This window comes from Pristis pectinata, chromosome 1, assembly GCF_009764475.1.
Source record: "Pristis pectinata isolate sPriPec2 chromosome 1, sPriPec2.1.pri, whole genome shotgun sequence".
Classification (NCBI taxonomy): Eukaryota; Metazoa; Chordata; class Chondrichthyes; order Rhinopristiformes; family Pristidae; genus Pristis; species Pristis pectinata.
This window is the reverse complement of record NC_067405.1, coordinates 95,436,077-95,456,451: the sequence shown is the minus strand read 5'-3', so window position 1 is coordinate 95,456,451 and position 20,375 is coordinate 95,436,077. Positions and strand designations below refer to the sequence as shown.

At 41.9% G+C, this 20,375-nt stretch overlaps 1 protein-coding gene across 1 annotated transcript; it reads left to right on the top strand.

Moving 5' to 3' along the window:
• The first annotated feature begins 267 nt into the window (after window positions 1-267).
• On the top strand, window positions 268-19,424 carry LOC127577470 (acyl-coenzyme A thioesterase 1-like). Its single transcript, XM_052028698.1, has 3 exons — window positions 268-845; window positions 17,177-17,379; window positions 18,590-19,424. The coding sequence occupies exons 1-3, from the start codon at window positions 308-310 to the stop codon at window positions 19,178-19,180; spliced, it is 1,332 nt and encodes a 443-aa protein (XP_051884658.1). The 5' UTR covers window positions 268-307; the 3' UTR covers window positions 19,181-19,424.
• Window positions 19,425-20,375: the final 951 nt, after the last annotated feature.

Here is a 20,375-nt window from a genome sequence, read left to right as displayed (position 1 = left end):
CTCTGTTTTCTCTTTCCACAGATGCTGCCTGACCTGCTGAGTGTGTCTGGCATTTTGTTTTTATTTCATGACTTTTCCTGTGGTAGACAAGAAATACCCACCCAGTGGGATTTGTCTCTTCTTTCCCGTAGATTTGTGACCTCTCTGGAGGGCTACTGGACCTTCCCTGGACTGGTGGCTGCAGCCAGGGTTTCGACCTTTGCCCCCATTATCTGCCCCGGTTGCCGTGGCCAAGTGCGTCTTGCCTCCGGGTTAGGTGGGCGCTGCGCATGCGCGGGGCGCTGACGGCTCTCTGACAGCAGGCTAGATGTTTGGCGCGGCGGCGGCGCGCTTGCTGCGGGTCTTCAGGGGGAGCCTGGGTCACCGAGCCGGGATGGCTGCGTGTGTGTGGGTGGAGCCCGGCCCCAAGTGCCTGTTCGACGAGCCGGTGCGGGTGCGGGTGGGCGGCCTGTCGCCGCTGCAACAGGTCACCCTGAGGGCCGGCCTCACCGACGAGAAGGGAGAGGCTTTCAGCTCGGTGGCTTTGTACCGGGCGGACGAGCGGGGCGAGCTGGACCTCAGCCGCTCGCCATCCCTGGGCGGCCACTACACCGGCATCGAGCCCATGGGGCTCTTCTGGTCGCTCACCCCCCACACCCCGTTCGGTCGGCTGGTGAAGAGGGACGTGGCCGCTTCGCCGCTGAGGGTCCGCATCGAGGTGTTTGATGGGCACGGGGGTGACCCGCGGGAGCTGCCGGAGAGACCCCTGGCCTCCTGTGTCAATGAGCGGTGGTTCATGAGAGAAGGGGTGACCAGGATCCCCGTGAGAGAGGGTAGGGTCCGCGGGGTGCTCTTCGTCCCACCTGGTAAGGCAGCAACACGGCACTTGTTCACTTGTAATTGAACCATGTTTTTGTTTGCTTTTACCTTGAACTAACTAATAACTAACCTTTGTCACGAACCAGCAACAAAAGAAACACACTGAGCATGATTCAGTGTTAAAAACTATTTTATTAATTACTACTTATGATAATACGTAAAATAAAAGTAAAAATGTTAGTATGTTAGAACCCCAAAACTAAACTCGTCGTGTGTGTGTGTGACAAAGTCCAAAACTCCTAGTTCCGGAATGGTTCTTAAAGTTCAGTTCCGCAAGCCATAAGGTGAAACATGAGCAAGGGCTTCTTCAACAACCACCGTTGTCTGAAGATAAGATGTAGATGTAGAAAAACATAGAGAGAGTACATACGAAATCCAAATGTTCCACGATGGAACTCAAACGACACTTCAGTGTTTACTCGGTAGTGACTTCCTCACCCCGCAAGCATCCGAACCGTGGTCGTCCACACACAAATACCTGTTTCCTTCTACAGGTCAGCAACAAAGTGAACTCCACCGGATTACTTCCAACTTCCATACATGGATTTCAGTGGCAAACACAGTTATTGTTTCTCATCCATCGATAGAGAAAACAAGCAGGCTGGTGTCTCTCTCCCTTCTCTCTCTCTCCTTCTTCTTCTTCTAACCTCTTCAACAACGTCATTACGTCCTTTATGTTCTATTGACGTAAGCACGCCCCACACACACATACACACACACTCTCTATCTTAAAGGGACTTTCACTGAGTCCGTAACACCTTCGAAAAGTTTAAAAATTAATACTGCATCTGGCAATCCGAAACAAAAGGTACTAGATAGATTTGCTGCGGCCGGCAGTTCGGTCTCTGCAGAAAGCTTTGGAAGATTTAATTCGGGTTGGGAAAGGGTGCAATCTCAATAGCAACCCTCTAGGGTTACCAAATGTTGAAATCGCCTTTGTCATGTTAAGGCATTGAATGCTTGTGCAGATAAACAGGTGAGTTTTGTTTTAAAACCTGCCCTCATACAAAGGCCTTGGGGAAAAGGTGGGAAGTTGATCACAAAGTTTTAGGTGTGGAATATTGCTGTTCCACTCTGAAGAGCTCTTTCTAGTCAAAGACCCCACCCACCCTAGGCACTCTCTCTTCTCCCCTCTCCCATCAGGAAAAAGATACAAAAGCCTAAAAGCGCATACCACCAGGCTCCAGGACAGCTTCTATCCTGCAGTTCTAAGATTATTGAATGGTTATCATCTTAGCAAGTATGATAAGATGGACTCTTTGACTTCACAATCTACCTCGTTATGGCCTTGCATCTTATTGTATGCCAGCACTGCACTTTCTCTGTAACTGTAACACTTTGTTTTGCATGCCATCCATACAGATCATTTCATCACATCAGTGCATTCTGTTATTGTTTTTCCTTGTACTACCTGAATGCACATGTGCAAAACAGTTTTTCACTGTACGTCAGTATGTGTGACAATAATAAACTAATTTACCAACTGTACTTAAGAGCCAATTTCCCAGCCTTCAGAAGCCACAAAGCATTCACAGCTTATGGGCTGCCTTGAAGTCCCCCATAATTGGCACCGGTGAAGAGACTCTTGGCTTCCCAATAAAGGTGTTTGGATTGGTTTGATAATGACCAGAGTATCAAGAAGCCAGTCCCAGAAATGTTAGGTGTTAAATGTCCACCTTTTATTCAAGAGGAAAAAAATTACAGCTCTACAATCACCAAAAGCAGATCAGGGCAGCCCTTAAACTGTGTGACACCCTGGAGAATGTGGACCACCTCGCATATCTCGAAAGTTACTGATCTGTGATGGCAAGGCATCAGTAATAAAACTCACCATTATATCAGCACAGCCTTTGGTCAGTTGAGGAAAAGGATATTTAAACATCATACCCAGTGCACGGTCTATGTGGTCCCTGTCTTCCTATATGTTTCTGATATCTGAGCTGCCTTAAGCAGACATCTCAAGGTACTGGGATAATACTCCTGACACTGTCTCTGCAAAATTCTCCAAATTCACTGCAAGGATCAGTGAACCAATGTTCGTGTCCTCTTGTAGGCGAAAGTCACCAGCACTGAGGCCACGGTTATTTGGAGATGGCTACACTGGGCAGGCCTCATAGTTAGCATGTCTAATACCTGACTCCCAAAACAGATATTCTATTCCAAGCTCTGACATGGGAGGAGATTACCAGGTGGGCAGAGAAAAAGATTCTAAGATGTGCTCACGGTTCCTTGAAGAAGATTCCAGGGAACCTCTGGCTCATAACTGTTCAAAGAGGAAAAGGTCCATTTGGAATAGTATTGAGGACCTCAAGACCATGTATTGGGATCCCGCAGAGGCCCTGCAAAAGGATCGTACCACTTAACAAACTACCCACGCACCAGTCCTGTCAGGCACCTGTGGAAGCATTTGTGCTTCCCATGTTGGCCTCTGTTGCTCCTGCTCTTTCTGAGCACTTTGATCAATATCCCTTTAAGTGTGTTTTGCCCCTGTGCTTTATACTATCGAGGCAAACAAAAGGATACAAGTTGGATTCCATTGCAAATGCAGCTTTATTTGCGCACTCACAAACCCAGTTAATCATGTAATACTTAACTTGGGCGCTAACTATCTGTCCCAAGTCCCAACACTATCTGTTACGCTTGGGGCGGTCACTGATGTCTTCTCTGGGCTCCTGGATTGCAGGGTTCCCTGCTCTTCATGAAGGTTGGTCTCTTGCTTCGGGTGGTGCTGACGCTGTCTTCACTCCCTTGGTTGGAGCCTTCAGAATTGGTCCTCACTGGCTGTGTCCTCTTTGGCTTTGCTGGTTGTGTTTTTAAAATGTATAAAAAAGAATAAACATTTTACATTCGTGGTCAATACATTCAGTGGTGTTAACTTTTTTAAAACCATATTACTGTTGCCACTCATGTGGCCCCCTGGGATGATGCACCATTTCAGTGTTTGAGGGGCTTCCCCACCCGACTCAGCCCCTCTGTGTACGGTAGCAGCTAGACTGTGGTCCTTCCCCACAGAGCCTTTGTATTGACTGCACCAAGCTTCAGTCCATCCCACAGTACATACTCCTGCAGCCTGGAATGGCCGCATTCCCTTACAGACATCTTGCTTTGCTGGAAGACCAACAAGTTTCGGGCAGACCAAAAAGTGTCTTTCACCGAGTTGATGATCTTCCAGCAGCACTTGATGTCTGCCTCGGTGCGTGTCCATGGAAACAGCCCATAGATCAGAGAGTCCTCTGTTACGTAGCTGCTTGGGATGAACCAAGACAAGGATCTTTGCGTCGTTCTTTGCTGTCTGCAAAGAGGTGGGTGACTGTCTCTTCTCCACCATAGCCGTCCTAAGGGCAGCATGCGTTGGGGGTGATATTTCATCTGTACAAGAAGGATCTGCCTGTGAGGGCCCTTCTCACTGCCAGCCAAGCGAGGTCTTGGTGGTGCTTATTGGTGAGTTCTGGTGTATGAGGCATTCAGTCAGATGAGGGAACCACCTCACAGTATCCATAGAGTCTCTGTCCCACAGTATCTGCAGGATGTTCTGTGCTGACCACTGGCTGATGGACTTGTGGTCAAAGGTGTTTGCTTGGAAGAACTCTTCCACAAAGGACAGGTAGTGTGTCAACGTCCAGCTAACATCAACGGGGCCAGACCTATCCTGCACAACATCAGGCTCAGGTAGAACCTCAGCACGTAGTGTTCCTTGGTGACCATGTACTTTGGTTCCACATACAAACATGCTGACACATACGAAGGTGGTCATCAGGATGAGGGCAACATTGGATACACTTGTGCTCCCGTCCTCTGGGGACTTGTGCTTCATGACCCATCGGACTCATTCCACCTTGAATCCTCGGATGAACTGGAAGATGGCCCAAGTGATAACCAAGGCAGAGGAGTGGGGGATGGGCCACATCTGCTCTAAGAACAGCAGCCCCAAGAGCGCATTGCACCTAATGACCAAGTTCTTCCCAGTTATTGAGAGAGAGTGCCATTTCCACAATCCCAATTTTTGTTTGACCTTTCCAATCCACTCCAGCCAATAGTTGTTACACACTTCAGCTCCTCTGAACCAGGTTCTGCACTGCTCACCATCAGGCAGAGTTATCGCTGTTTTTGCTTGCTGTCGGGGGTTAGTTATACCCCTGCTGTGGCCTTCCAGAAACTTCTCTTGGCTTGACCGATTGGGTGGCAAGATGGAAGGGCCACTGCTGGTCACTTCAAAGTATAATGAGTTTGAGGAGAGGGCTTTGAATGCAACCCTCCAAATAAGGTAGAGGCAGGAAACTCAGGCTCCGTTCCATCTGTTTCTCTATTGTTTCTCTTTCCCTGGACTGAGACTATCACTATCAATGGACCTGCATGTGCTCACTAACCTGTGAGCTCAGACTGAATGTCTGGCCCAGCTAGTTTTTGTGGATTTGGAACTTTCAAATGTCTAACATCAGCTTGGCCAATCTCCTCATGAGTCCCAGCTCCCTGTTACAGGGAATTGCTTAGCCATAGTTTTTCCTCTTGGTCAGATCTAGTATTTGCAGATTGGACAAAACTCCACATACTGCGTCTTTCCTGGGGATAGAGTTGGTATTTTGCACTTGCATTCTAACTAGCTAGACCTATCATTTTAAACAATAATCTACAGTTTAAATTACAACAAAAATTAACAGCATATTATTGTACACTATGTACAGAGGCAGTGACAAGATAACGCAACCATACATCATCATACACAAGCTGTGTATCGTGTTTGGGGCTGGGCAATGCATTCAGTAATAGAAGTAATCGCAGGTCCCTGTTTTTGTTGTGCTCTGGGAGTTCTGTCTCCTGCCCGTGACCCTAAAGTAAATTACTTTTATCTGTTGGGTCAATTATCTCTTCCATCTGACAATTTTGACTTCCAGAATAGTGAGGTACACCAGCGTTACAACAATGATTACAGTAGCTAAGTGTTAGAGGAGGTGGACTCATGGGTGAATTTGTATGTTCAAGCCCCAGTTCCATAAATCATCCCACTGATTGGTAACTTTGATTTCTTTTCATCTTATCCTTCAGATTTTTGGTGTGCTGGATGACTCAGGTAAAAGTTTTATGGGCGCTCACTAACTGTGTCCAGACCTGATTTAACATCTGGCAGAAATTCTATCTCGGTGTCATATTGTTCAAAGTATTCCCCCAGGGTCTGCTTGAGTTCCTCACTCGCATTGATAAATGTTACCTCCCTCCTGTGGATTCCACCAGTTCGACTATCCTGGCAGGGATGCAAGGCCGAAAACAGAAGGTGGTGTTGATAACTTTGTACACTGACATTCCATATTGGTTGTGCTTAAGTGAGGTTCCTATGCAGTATTCCTCCTCTCTCTTGTATGCAATCCTACTGATATCAGTAATTAGGCATCAGGCCTCTATAATGCAAATTTAAGTCAGTACCCATCTGGAAACCACACAAGGCATGTTCATTCAGGTTAACAGTATGGACATTTGACAGTTCTGTCTGTCTGCTGGCAGTTGTCCCCACAGTCTTCCCCTCTTTCTCAACTGCGTGGTGGAGGGTGCCATCATATCTTATTCGTCCAGATTCACCAAATCAAGCATATTAACCGTGGACGCCCCTGCCCCATACAGTACAGCCAGATCATTAATCAAGTCCCTCCCCTTGTGACTCCTTAGTGTTGGCCTGGCCTTGCCCTCATACCACCCTGTTCCCTGTCCCAGTACCCTACGCGTCAGATGTAGGTGTAACTACTTTAGTCAGGGAGGGTACCACTCCGGTAACTGGATTTCTGTATGTCCACTACCACAGGTACTGGTTCATGATGGATGTTCTCATACAGGATCTTGCCTGTGTGTTTTTCCAGATCCAGTCCATTTCATGGTCCTGGGGTCCTTTTGGGACAGGTTGGGAGGGGTGCGCTCATTGCTGGATTTGGTCCATTTCTGATCTCATAATTTAGGAATTCTCCATGCTTTAGTCTTCCTGGGCACCTTTGCCCTATCTCCAACCCCTTCTCTGGGCCAGTGGCTAGACACCCTACTTCTGAAAACCCATTTGTGGAGAATCCCCACCAATCATCCATGACTCCCATGCTCATGTAACAAGGAGTGGAACTCCCATTGGGATTTTTGTACACAAAGAGTTGGTTGTATAACCAAAAATTACCACTTTCTCTGGATGAACCCAGAGGATTCCATTATTGCACTCCACCACATCAGGCGGGTCAAACCACAGATATCCAAGGCATCCATGCATTTCACACTGGGTAAGGACGGTAAATGTAAGCAACAAAAAAACGAATTTGACACCTTGCCCCTGATCATTCCCATCCACGGATCTTGGAGAAAGATCAAGATAGTTTTTGTTAACCTATTAGCTTAATGGCTGATTTTACCTCTCAATCAGCTTTTTTTTAATAAGTCCCTTTCCTCCCCTTTTTTTTGTTATTATTATCAGATGTGACCCAATTCACCTGACGCTGCTCTTTTTAAAGCAACAAACAATCCGCTTGAGGAACTTAGCGGGTCGAGCAGCATCTGTGGGAGGAAAGAAATTATCGATGTTTTGGGTCGAAACCCTGCTATTTCTTTTCTCCCACTGATGCTGCTCAACACGCTGAGTTCCTCCAGCAGGTTGTTTGTTGATCCAGATTCCAGCATCTGCAGTCTCTTGTGTCTCTCTCCTTTTAAGGTGGGCTCCAACATGGTCAATTTGCAAAGCAGTTCACAGGCTTTCATTTGCTTTTTACCAGGGATGTTGCTGAACTTCAAGCACATTCCACACTTGCATTCCAGCAGACAGAATGACCTGAATCCTGGCTCTCATTTCCATTCACAGGACAAGATTACTCCCCACTTGTTCCGATCTATCTCTCAAACACCAATTTCAAATTTCCAATTTAAGTATACACTTATCACCAATTTGCCAAAGTGCCACTTTCTCTCTACAATGTGGAAATCTCTTATCGGGGATAGAGACACTTATATTTCTAACACCTTGACCTGGATTCCGCGTGGCCACTGTGGAATCCAGGCTTTTCTCTCTCTCATATCAATTTCAAACGAAAGAAATAAAAGAACACAAACTTAAAAACAATGGTGAGACAAAACAAAAGTCCATGCTTGTTTCAATGTCTTCCTCCAAAAGTCTTGCAAGTAACTGGAAAACTTAGAATAAACAATTTCTATGTTGAAAACTCTATTGAATTGGAATTAAATAGGTTTATTATTGTCATTTGTACCGAGGTACGGTGAAAATCTTGTCTTACATACTGTTCACACAGATCAATTCATTACACAGTGCATTGAGGTAGTACGAGGTAAAACAATACCGAATGCAGAATAAAGCGTTACAGCTACAAAGAAAGTGCAGGTAGACAATAAGGTGCAAGGTCATAACAAGGCAGATTGTGAGGTCAAGAATCCATCTTATCGTACTAGGGAACTGTTCAGTTGTCTTATAACAGCAGGATAGAAGCTGTCCTTGAGCTTGGTGGTATGTGCTTTCAGGCTTTTGTATCTTCTGCCTGATGGGAGAGGGGAAAAGAGAGAATGTCCTGGGTGGGTGGGGTCTTTAATTATGCTGGTTGCTTTACCAAGGCAGCAAGAAGTATATTACAGAGTTCATGGAGGGGAGGCTGTTTTCCGTAATGTGCTGAGCTGCGTTCACAACTCTCTGTAGTTTCTTGCGGTCACGGGCAGAGCAGTTGGTATGCCAAGCTGTGATGCATCCGGATAGGATGCTTTCTATGGTGTATCAATAAAAGTTGGTGAGTGTCAAAGGGGACATGCCAGATTTCTTTAGCCTCCTGAGGAAGTAGAGGCACTGATGAGCTTTCTTGGCCATGGCATCAATGTGGTTGAACCAGGGTATTGGCGATGTTCACTCCTAGGAACTTGAAGCTCTCAACCCTCTTGACCTCAGCACCATTGATGTAGACAGGTGCATGTACACTGCCTCCTTTCCTGAAGTTAATGACCAGCTCTTTTGTTTTGCTGTCATTGAAGGAAAAGTTGTTGTCATGTTGCTAAGCTCTATTTCCCCTTCCTGTACTCTGACTCATTGTTATTTGTGATATGACCAACTACGGTGGTATCATCTGCAAACTTGTAGATGGAGTTTGAGCAGAATCTGGCCATGCAGTCATGAATGTACAGGCGGTAGAGTAGGGGGCTGAGGACGCAGCCTTGCGGGGCACCAGTGTTGAGAATAATTGTGCCGGAGGTGTTGCTGCCTATCCTTACTGATTGCGGTCTTTTGGTCAGGAAGTCAAGGATCCAGTTGCAAAGGGAGGTGTTGAGTCCCAGGTCTCAGAGTTTGGTGATGAGTTTGCTTGGAATTATAGTATTGAAGGTGGAGCTGTAGTCAATAAACAATAGTCGAACGTAGGTGTCTTTACTGTCCAGATGCTCCAGAGCTGAGTGTAGGGCCAGGGAGATACATACACTGTAGACCTGTTACGGCGATAGGCGAATTGCAGTGGGTCAAGGTTGTCTGGGAGGCTGGAGTTGATGCGTGCCATGACCAGCCTCTCAAAGCACTTCATGATGGTGGATGTTAGAGCCACTAGTCGGTAGTCATTAAGGCATGTCACCTTGCTTTTCTTCAGTACTGGGATGATAGTGGTCTTCTTAAAACAGGTGGGAACCTGGGATTGAAGCAGGGAGAGGTTAAATATGTCTGCAGATGCCCTGGCCAGCTGATCAGCACAAGATCTGAGCCAGGTGCTTTCCAAATTATACACAATTTTTACAAGAACCCAATTAGAACAAAAAGACAAAGTCCATTTTAGTTCAAAGTGGTCATAGTGTTGTTAAACTGTAGTGATTAGGGTTTTGCTGGTTGGTTCTAGAATCGAATGGTTGAAGGGAAGTTGCTGTTGAACCTGGTAGTGTGGGACTTCAGGCTTCTTTTCTTTCAATCTTTTTATTAATTTTCAAATTAATACAGATTAATACATATAACATTGGTAATTATACACGTAATACAAAGAGATCGGGAAGACAATCATGACATATATAGTCATACAGAATAAAAAATATATTCTAGCCCCCACGGTTTCTTGGTAAACGAATATATTACAAAAATAATCAAAAGGAGAAAGAAAAAGATTATTATATAAAAAAAAACCCAAATCCGAAAAAAAATTGTAAGTAATAAAACGAAACAAACTAAAAAAAAATTTCAAAAGAAAGAAAAACTGGACTGATATTTCTCGATGAACAAAGAGCATTATTATGTCATCAGCTCCGTTGGGATCTATATCGTATGAAAATATTGGATGAATGGACTCCAAACTTCCTCAAATTTAAGTGAAGAATCAACAGTCCCACTCCTAATTTTTTTTAAGTTTAAACATGATATAGTTTGAGAAAACCATTGAAAAGTGGTGGGAGGTATTGGATCCTTCCATTTAAACAAAATGGATCGCTTGGCCATTAATGTAACAAAGACAATCATATGACAAGCAGCAGCAGATAAGTGGCCAAATTCCATCACTGGTAGCCCAAAAATTGCAGTGATTGGGTGAGGTTGTAAATTAATATTCAATACAGTTGAAATAATGTTAAAAATGTCTTTCCAATATTTTTCCAAAAGAGGACAGGACCAAAACATGTGTCAGGGAAGCCACCTCCAAATTATATCTATCACATATAGGATTTATATAGTGATTAAACGGGCTAACTTATCCTTCGACATATGGGTCCTGTGAACCACCTTAAATTGTATCAAAGAGTGTCTGGCACACATTGAAGATGTATTAATTAATTGAAGAATTTTCTTCCATGTCTCTATAGGTAAAAGTATCTGAAGTCCTCTTTCCCATTCATTCTTAATTTTATCAAGTGTCTCTGGATGTATTTTCATAATTAGATCATAAATTATTGCTATCAAGCCCTTCTGATAGGGATTAAAGCCTAAAATTTTTTCCGTAATTTCAATTTTATATGGAGTTGGAAAAAAAGGCATAGTAACTTTTAAAAAAAAGTTCTAATTTGTAAGTATTGAAAAAAGTGTGATCTAGGCAAATTGTATTTATGAGACAACTGTTCAAAAGATAAAACAGTTATCAATGAATAAATCACGGAAACATGTTATTCCCTTCATTTTCCATAGAGGAAAAGCTAAGTCGATTCTGGATGGTTGAAAGAAAAAATTAGATTGAATGGGGCTTGATAAATTAAATTTATTCAATCCAAAGAATTTACGGAATTGAAACCATATTCATATTGTATGTTTAACTATTTGGGTTAGTCATATGTTTACTCAATTTAGTCAGTGCAAAAGGTAGTAAGGCTCCTAAAATAGAAACTAATGAAAATCCTTGCACTGACTCATACTCAAGGTATACCCATTTGGGACATTGAATTACATCTAAATCTTGTGCCCAAAAAATGAAATATCTGATATTAATTGCCCAGTAATATAATCTAAGGTTAGGCAAAGCCACGCCACCATCCTTTTTTTTAATTTTTGTAAATATTTCTTACTTAACCTTGGGTTTTTATTCTGCCATATATATGAAAGAATTTTAGAATCAATAGTGTCAAAAAAAGATTTTGGGATGAAAGTTGGAATCGCCTGAAATAGATATAGAAATTTTGGTAAAATATTCATCTTAACCACATTAATTCGGCCTATCAATGATAGAGATAATGGGGACCATTTCGTAAATAATTGTTTAACGTGATCAGTTAAAGGTAACAGGTTAACTTTAAACAGGTCCTTATGCTTCTTGGTAATGTTAACACCCAAATACATAAAATGGTCTGTTACTAATCTAAATGGTAATTGCCTATAAATTGGGGTTTGCATATTTAATGGAAAGAGTTCACTCTTATTAAGATTTAATCTATAACCAGAAAAAACACTAAACTGAGCAAGCAGTGATAATACTGCAGGGATGGATTCCTCAGGGTTAGAAATATAAAGTAACAAGTCATCTGCGTATAGAGATACCTTATGAATCCCCTCTCCACGAGTGACACCAAATATGTTAAAAGAATCCCGAAGGGCAATTGCCAAGGGTTCCAAAGCAATATCAAATAATAAAGGACTTAGAGGGCAACCCTGTCTAGTACCTCAAAAAAGCCTGAACAGAGGGGATCTCTGATTATTAGTAAGTATTGAAGCCATAGGTGTATGATAAATCAATTTGATCGCAGATATAAAATTGGGACTAAAATTAAATTTCTCAAGTGTATTAAATAAATATTCCCATTCGACTCTGTAAAACGCCTTTTCAGCATCTAATGAAATAACACATTCTGGAATTTTAGATGAGGGGGTATATATAATATTCATAAACCTTCTAATGTTAAAATGCAAATAACGATTCTGGATAAATCCTGTCTGGTCATCAGAGATAATTTGTGGAAGAACCTTTTCCAATCAAGAAGCCAATATTTTGGAAAATATTTTGGAATCCACATTTAATAAAGAAATGGGTCTATAAGATGCACATTCAGTGGGATCTTCATCCTTTTTAAGAATTATAAGCAAACTTGTTAAAAAATTTAAACAAGAGCAAAGGATATTAGCAGTCAACATTTAGAAAATACAGTTTTATAATTATTTCAAAGAAAAAAAAATCAATCACTTTGTCAATTTCTTGATTATTATTAAAACATAGCATTAAAAAAATTGAACTAAAAGAGATAATAGAAAAAGGAAAAGAAGAATCATTAAGTATGGTAGGTGCCCATGTTCCAGAACCAAGCAGGAGAACGACAAAAGAGAAAAAAGTATCTCCAAAGTTAGGAAGAGTCAAATCTGAAAGTTAATTATTATTTAATAGATCAAATAAGTATTAAATCAAGGAAAAACACATTTCTTAATCCTCTAAAATTGAAGGCTAGTCCATGAGAAAATCTTTGGCATCCTTGACGGAGTTAAACCATTTATGAGATTTATCGGGTAATGTAATTCGCAGCCGTGCTGGAAATAATAATGCTGGATGGTAATTGCTTTGATAGAGATGCAACATAACTGGTTTGTAACTCAGTCTCTCTTTCATAACTTCTGGGGTATAATCTTCAACCAAACGAAACTTCCACTGTTTGTATTGAATCGTTCCACCACAACGAGCAATTCGAATCGAATGTTCTTTCATTCTTGCGTAGTGAAATCTCAATATTACTGGCCGTGGTTTTTGCTCTGGCGGAGGCTTTGGTCTTATTGCTCGATGAGCACGATCAAGAATAGTCTGAACAGAAAACACTTCAGAGCCAAACACATCGACCAGAAGTTTAGAAAAGAATTCAATGGGGTTTCCAGTTTTGGCATTTTCTGGAAATCCGATGATTCTTACATTCTGTCTCCGACTGCGACTCTCTAAATCAATAATCCTCTGTTTTTGCTGTTGCAGCTTTTGTATGGTCATACTGAAATCTTTTTCAAGTGAGTTCAGTCTGGAATCTCTCTTTCTACCAGCTTGATCCAGCTCATCAATTAATTGCTGCTGTTTAGCGTTTTCCTGAATTAGTGTATTTTGTCTGTCTTTCATGTCCTTTAAAAGTGCTTCCAAATCGGCAAATCTTCGATCAAGCTTTTTATCCAGTTTAGAAATAGCTTCCAAAGTAGGTTGAAGGTCTCCATTATCCTTGCCATTAGCTCCAGCTTTGGATCTGGTATTCATTTCGACAGTTAAAAATCAAAATTAATCTTATAACAGTATTATAAAAGTCTTATTGAAAAGTTAGATGGAGCAGAGCCAATATATGTCTCACGCCATGCAGCACCACCAATAGACTCCTCAACTTCAGGCTTCTGTACCTCCTGCTCGATGGTAGCTGCGAAAAGATGGCATGGCCCAGATGGTGGGGATCTTTGATGATAGATGTTGCCTTCTTGAGGCAGCGCCTCATGTAGATACTACCAATGGTGAGGAGGGATCACCCAAGCAACTGTGGCCTCACACTATCAGAGATAGTCCGTTTTGTCTTGTCCATCCCTCCGTCACCATCCCTGCAACTTAAAACCAACTTGCTTTCTCTTTTTCCAGTTCTGACGAAGAATCTTCAGCCTGAAGTGTTAACTCTGATTTTCTTTCTGCAAATGCTCTCTGACCATCTGTGTGTTTCTAGCATTTCCTGTTTTTATTTCAGATTTCTACCATCTGCAACTTTTTGATTTTCTTCTGACATTGAATCAAGGTTGGGTGTTGTGAAACTAACATGAGTAAAAATGCAAAGGGACAAATTTTCAGGATCTGATAGTGTCCATCTCAGTGCTTTGAAGTAACATAGAAAGAAAATGCTGGAAATAAATGACAGTTCTGGGCAGCATATGTTAAGAGAGAACAGTTAGAATTTTAGATCAGTGACCTTTCATCAGGACTGGGAAAAGTAGGAAATAAAACAAGTTTTCAGTTGCATAGAAAAAGTGGAGGGGTTGGAGAGAACAAAGGGGAAGGTCTGTGATAGATAGAGACCCAGAGAGATTGAATTTCGCATGTAGTGGTGATGTCATGTGGAAGGGTGACAAAGGGTATTTCTGAAAGAGATATAAACAGGAGATGAATAAAGGAAAGAAGCAAAAATACAAGAAATGTGAAGTTGATTACCTGAAATTACTTCATGCAGTGTTGTCCTGAAACGTGCAATGTACTGAGACTCTCTCAACTTTTTAAAACTCATGAATTGTCCTTTTAAAGGATTTGAGTGATAATATGGCATGTCCTCTGATAATTTTGCAAAATCCTTATTATTCTAACCATGGTCCATCACGAAAACTGCCTACTCTCACCCCAATAATGTAACTATCGCATGCCCTTTGCCTTAGCTGATCTGCTAAAATTCTTATATTAGCATTGCATTATTTGATTTTCTCCTGGCTAGGCACCCATCTTCCACATTCTATAAACTTGATTCATCAAGAATTCTCTGCATTCTAATCCATACCAAATCCCATTCACCCATCATACCTGTCCTTGATTTGTATTCTCTGCTGTTTCCCAATGCCTTCACCTTGAAAATTTAATCCTCATTTGCAAATCTCTCCCATGGCATCAGCTGTATGTCTGTAACTTATTTCAGCCCTATAGCACTTGAGAACTCTATCCTTCCAAATCTTGTCTATTCCCTGCATTGGCTCCCTGAACCTCTTGTCTAAAATCCCCTCCATAAATTTGCATTCCTCTCTGATTTTAAGAGACTTCTTTTAAAACATATAAAAAAGAGCAAGAGCAGGCCATTCGCTCTTAAAGCCGACTGTGTCATTCAGTATAATTATGGCTGATCCTCTATCTCACCACTATATTCTCACTGTCTCTCCTTTTTCATGCCTTTGTGTCTAGAAATCTTCTACCTCCCTTAATATAATCTTACCCTGTATCCTGAGAGTGTGACCCTTGTTCAAATACCCGGCCAGGAGTAACAGTCTCCCTGCATCCAGTCTCTCTCGCCCTGTCAGAAACTTGTATGTTTCAATGAAATCCTCTCATTCTTCTGAATGTGAGTGAATACAAGCTGAGTTAACCCAGTCTTTCCTCGTACAACAATCCTGCCATCGCAGGAAAATGCTTGGTGCAGAAGTGTGCTTATTTTCAGTGACTGATACACATGGGCAAATTATTGCCTTGACCAGTGGTGTGCCGCAGGGATCGGTGCTGGGTCCACTGTTGTTTGACATCAATATTAGTGATTTGGATGACAATGTTGTTAACATGATTAGTAAGTTTGTGGATGACACCAAAATTGGTGGCGTAGTGGACAGTGAAGTAATGCAGTTACAATGTTTGAAAGACATTTGAACAGCTACATGGATAAGAAAGGCTTATAAAGATATGGGCTAGATACGGGCAAATAGCTCAGATAGACTTCTTGGTCAGCATGGATGAGTTGGGCCAAAGGGCCTGTTTCCATGCTGTATGACTCTATGGCCCAGTTATGTGTCCTCATAAAACTTAGAAGTAACCAGGAAGGTTGATGAGGTGGTAGGTGTAGTCCATCTGGACTTGATTCAGTAAGGCCTTTGATAAGATTCCACATGGTTGGCTGCTATGGAAAGTTAGATTGTATGAGATCCATGGAGAGTTAACTAATTGGATACACTATTGGCTTGATGGTAGGAAGCAGAGGGTGATGGGGGAAGGTTGTTTTTCAGACTGGAGTCTTAAGACTAGTGGTTTCCCCAGGGGTCGGTGTCCATTACTATTTGTCATCTATATCAATGATTTGGATGAAAATGTACAAGGCATGATTAGTAAACTTGCAGGTGACACAAAAATAGGTGGTGTTGTTGACAGTGAAGATGGTTATCAGGATTTAGAGGCACCTTGATCAGCTGGGAAAGTGGGCCAAGGAATGGCAAATGGAGTTTAACTTGGATAAGTGCAGAGTGTTGCATTTTGGGAAGGCAAATGAGGGTAGGACTTTCACAGTGAATGATAGGGCTTTGGGCAGTGTTGTAGGACAGAGGGACCTAGGAGTATAAGTATGTGGTTTCCTGGAAGTGGTGTCGCAGGTAGACAGGGTGGTGAAGAAGGCTTTTGGCACATTGCTCTTCATCAGTCAGGGCACTGAGTATAGAAGTTGAGATGCTACGTTGCAGTTGTACAAAACATTGGTGAGGCTGCATTTGGAATATTGTGTTCAGTCTTGGTCACCCTGCTATAGGAAAGATGCCATTAAGCTGGAAAGACTGCAGAGGAGATTTACAAGGATGTTTCCAGGATTTGAGGGACTAAGTTATGGAGAGCGGTTGAGCAGGTTGGGACTTTGTACGTTGGAGTATAGGAGAGTAAGGAGTGATATTTTAGAGGTGTATAAAATCATGGGGCATAGATAGGGTGAATGCACACGGTCTTTTTCCCAGGGTTGGGGAATCCAGAACTAGAGGATAAAGGTTTAAGGTGAGAATGGAGAGATTTAATAGGAACCTGAGAGGCAACTTTTTCACCTAGAGGGTAGTCAGTGTATGGAATGAGCTGCCAGGGGAAGTAGTTGAGGCAGGTACATTAACAACATTTAAAAGGTACTTGGACAGGTACATGGATAGGTTTAGAGGGATATGGGCCAAATGTGAGCAAATGGGACTAGCTTAGATGGGAATCTTGGTCAGCATGAACCAGTTAGGGTGAATAGCCCATTTCCATGCTGTATTACTCTATGACTCTACTACCTTTAGTTTCTGTGCCAAAATTATTGATATATTTTGTGAATAGCAAGGATCTAAATACTGATACTTGTAATTTCCCACTAGTCACTACCAGCATCCCAAGAAAGCCCTATTTATACCTAGTCTCTGTTTCCTGCTTAATACTTAATATGCAGACAGTCTTAATTATATCGTAAATTTCAGTGATGAATCACTTGTAATGTTTGCATTTGACAGGTGATGGACCATTTCCCGGGATTATTGACCTGTATGGGTCAGTTGGTGGGGTGGTTGAGCACAGAGCTAGTCTCTTGGCAAGCCACGGATTTCTGACACTGACTTTAGGATATTTTGGATTCGATGACCTTCCAAAGGATTTTCTCAACCTTGATCTTGAATATTTTGAAGAAGCTGTGAACTTTCTGAGGCACCATTCGAAGGTAAGATGCCTTGTGTTCCATTTAAAAAATAGTTTTGAATATGATTCTTTGAAAAAGTAAAGGGCCAACTTGTTCAATGCAAAAGAGTGCAATTAATTCACACCATTTTCCCTTGCCACCTTGTGATGTCAAGTTACATCCTGTAAGAGAGGAAAAAAAGGCCAATTCTGGAAAATCTCTGGAATATGATTTCAAGACATTGAAAGCAGTGAAGGAAATACGCGTGGACATCAGTGCTTGCTACCACTGGGCAGCAATTAACCCAACTGGCGGGAACTCCTCCACCCCCTTTCCTGAGATGACAATACACATGTCAGCAAATTATTAGAGATTGAAAATTGGAAAGAAGTACTTCTAAGCATGTAATTTCTCTGCTGCTTTTGTCATAAATATTTTTGCCTCTTTTTAAAGAGTTCTATTAGTTGTTCAATCTTAAAGCATGCAAGCCTGAACATTTGACCCATCCCATAAAAACTGTTCACTTTGGGTAATATTTGAGAGGAGATCAGGGAGGGATGAAAGAATGGAGGGAACAATAGAAGTAGATGGAAGGAGTAGAGATGCCAAAATTCCATATTGGATGGGATATTTCCTTTTTAAAAATTAGGAAATTGCCTGTCCTATCCATTTTTCTAGATCATTTTCACAATCTGACATCCATCCCACAAAGATTAAGACCCCAGTTGAATAACCCCAGACTCTTTGTTCCAGAGGCACTTGGCAGACACAACCACCCAGGATATTGTGGTTCATTGCAAGCACTCTAATTGGCCAAGACCATCCTTGGCCTTTGAAACCTGAGGGGGGGGGGGGGGGGGGGGGGATAAAAAACAGGCCATTGATTTAAAATCTCATCTGAAAGGCTAATCTAAAGCATGTTTAATTTGTGTTAAAACCGCAGGCCTAAAAGAGTATAAAGATAAAACCTAAAGATAAAAGAATCAAGCTGGGCTGCTTTTTTTTAGAAAAAGAAATACTACAAATACTGAAGATCTGAAATAAAATCAGAAAATCCAGCAGAATCTGTGGAGAAAGTTCCAGAGTTAACATTTTGGGTTGATGATATTTCATTAGAACTGGGAAATGTTAATTATGCCATTTATACCCAAGGAAAATATTAAATGCCATCCAGAAGTTACTCTGGCTTAATTTACTAGAAGCATATACAATAAATTGATGCTTTTAACATGTGTGTAAATTACTTTTTAAGGTAAAGGGTCCTGGAGTTGGAGCAATAGGAATATCAAAGGGAGGAGACCTAGTTCTTTCAATGACCACATTTATACCGCACGTGACAGCAGCTGTCAGTATTGGTGGATGCAATGCAAACACTTTAGGTAATTTGCATTACAAAAACATGACTCTTCCAGGCCTGGGTGTTTCATTGGACCGAATCAGATTTCTGGAATCAAATCTGGTTGATATCTCTGAGGTGACAGATAACCCAAAGGATGAAGCAAATAAAGATTCCATCATTCCATTAGAAAAAGCTGAAGGTCATTTTTTGTTTGTGGTTGGGGAGGATGACAAGAATTGGAACACTCCACTCTTTGCTCAGCAAGCTGTTGAACGACTGAAAGAAAATGGAAAAGAGAACTATGAAATTCTCACTTATCCAGAGGCTGGACACCTGCTGGAGCCCTGCTATTTCCCATTCTGCTCTGCCTCTTTTCATCGGTTGGTGGGGCTTCCTGTGATCTGGGGAGGGAAAATAAAACCGCATTCATTAGCCCAGATAGACCTTTGGCCAAGGATCCAAATATTTCTGAGAAAGCATCTTGAAAAACAAAGCAAATTGTGAAAATATCTCATGCCTTCTTGTCATATTCATGAAATAGATTGGATTATCTCATGTATAATTGTCAGGTTTTTTTAATACATTATCATGCATTGGATTCCACCCGCATTTACATGTAATTTTGTGCACTGAGAATGATTGTAAAGCTTTACCACATTGAAACTAGAAATTTTATTGCTTACCTTTTCCATATCCATGATTAATGTTTGCCTGTCAATTTCAATAAATGACTTGAAAATTTTCTGCATGAATACTTTTGGTTTACTTCTGTTCAACTGAAATTCATTATCCTGTGACTAGGGGTGTGCAGTAGAGGTCGGTGCTGGGTCCATTGTTTATCATCTATATTAATGATTTAGATAATGTGGTAAACTGGATCGTCAAATTTGTGGATGACACCAAGATTGGGGGTATGGCGGACAGCGAGGAAGTCTATCAAAGCTTGCAAAGTGCTCTGAACCAGCTGGGAAAATGAGCTGAAAAATGACAGATAGAATTTAATGCAGACAAGTGTGAGGTGATGCACTTTGGGAAGACAAACCAGGGTAAGACTTGCACAGTGAATGTCAGGGCACTGAGGTGTGCGGTAGAACAAAGGGACCTGGGAAGAGAGATCCATAATTCCTTGAAAGTGGCTTCACAGGTAGATAGGGTCATAAAGAGAGCTTTTGGCACATTGGTCTCCATAAATCAGGGCATTGAGTACAGGAGTTGGGATGTTATGTTGAAGTTGTATAAGATGTTGGTGAGACCAAATTTAGAGTATTTTGTGCAGTTCTGGTCACCTACCTACAGGAAAGATATCAATAAGCTTGGAAGAGCGCAGAGAAAATTTACACGGATGTTGCTGGGACTTAAGGATCTGAGTTACGGGTAGGTTGAATAGGTTAGGGCTTTTATTCCCTGGAGTGCGAGAGAATGAGGGGAGATCTTAGAGGTATACAAAATTATGAGGGGCATAGATTGGGTAAATGCATGCAGGCTTTATCCCCTCAGGTTGGGTGAGACTAGAACTGGAGGTCATAGGTTTAGGGTGAAAGGTAAAATATTTGAGGGGGAACTACTTCACTCAAAGGGCAGTGCAAGTGTGAAACAAGCTGCCAGCGGAAGTGGTAGATGCGGGTTCAATTGTAACATTTAAGCGAGGTTTGGATAGGTACATGAGTGAGAGAGGTATGGAGGGCTATGGTCTGGGTGC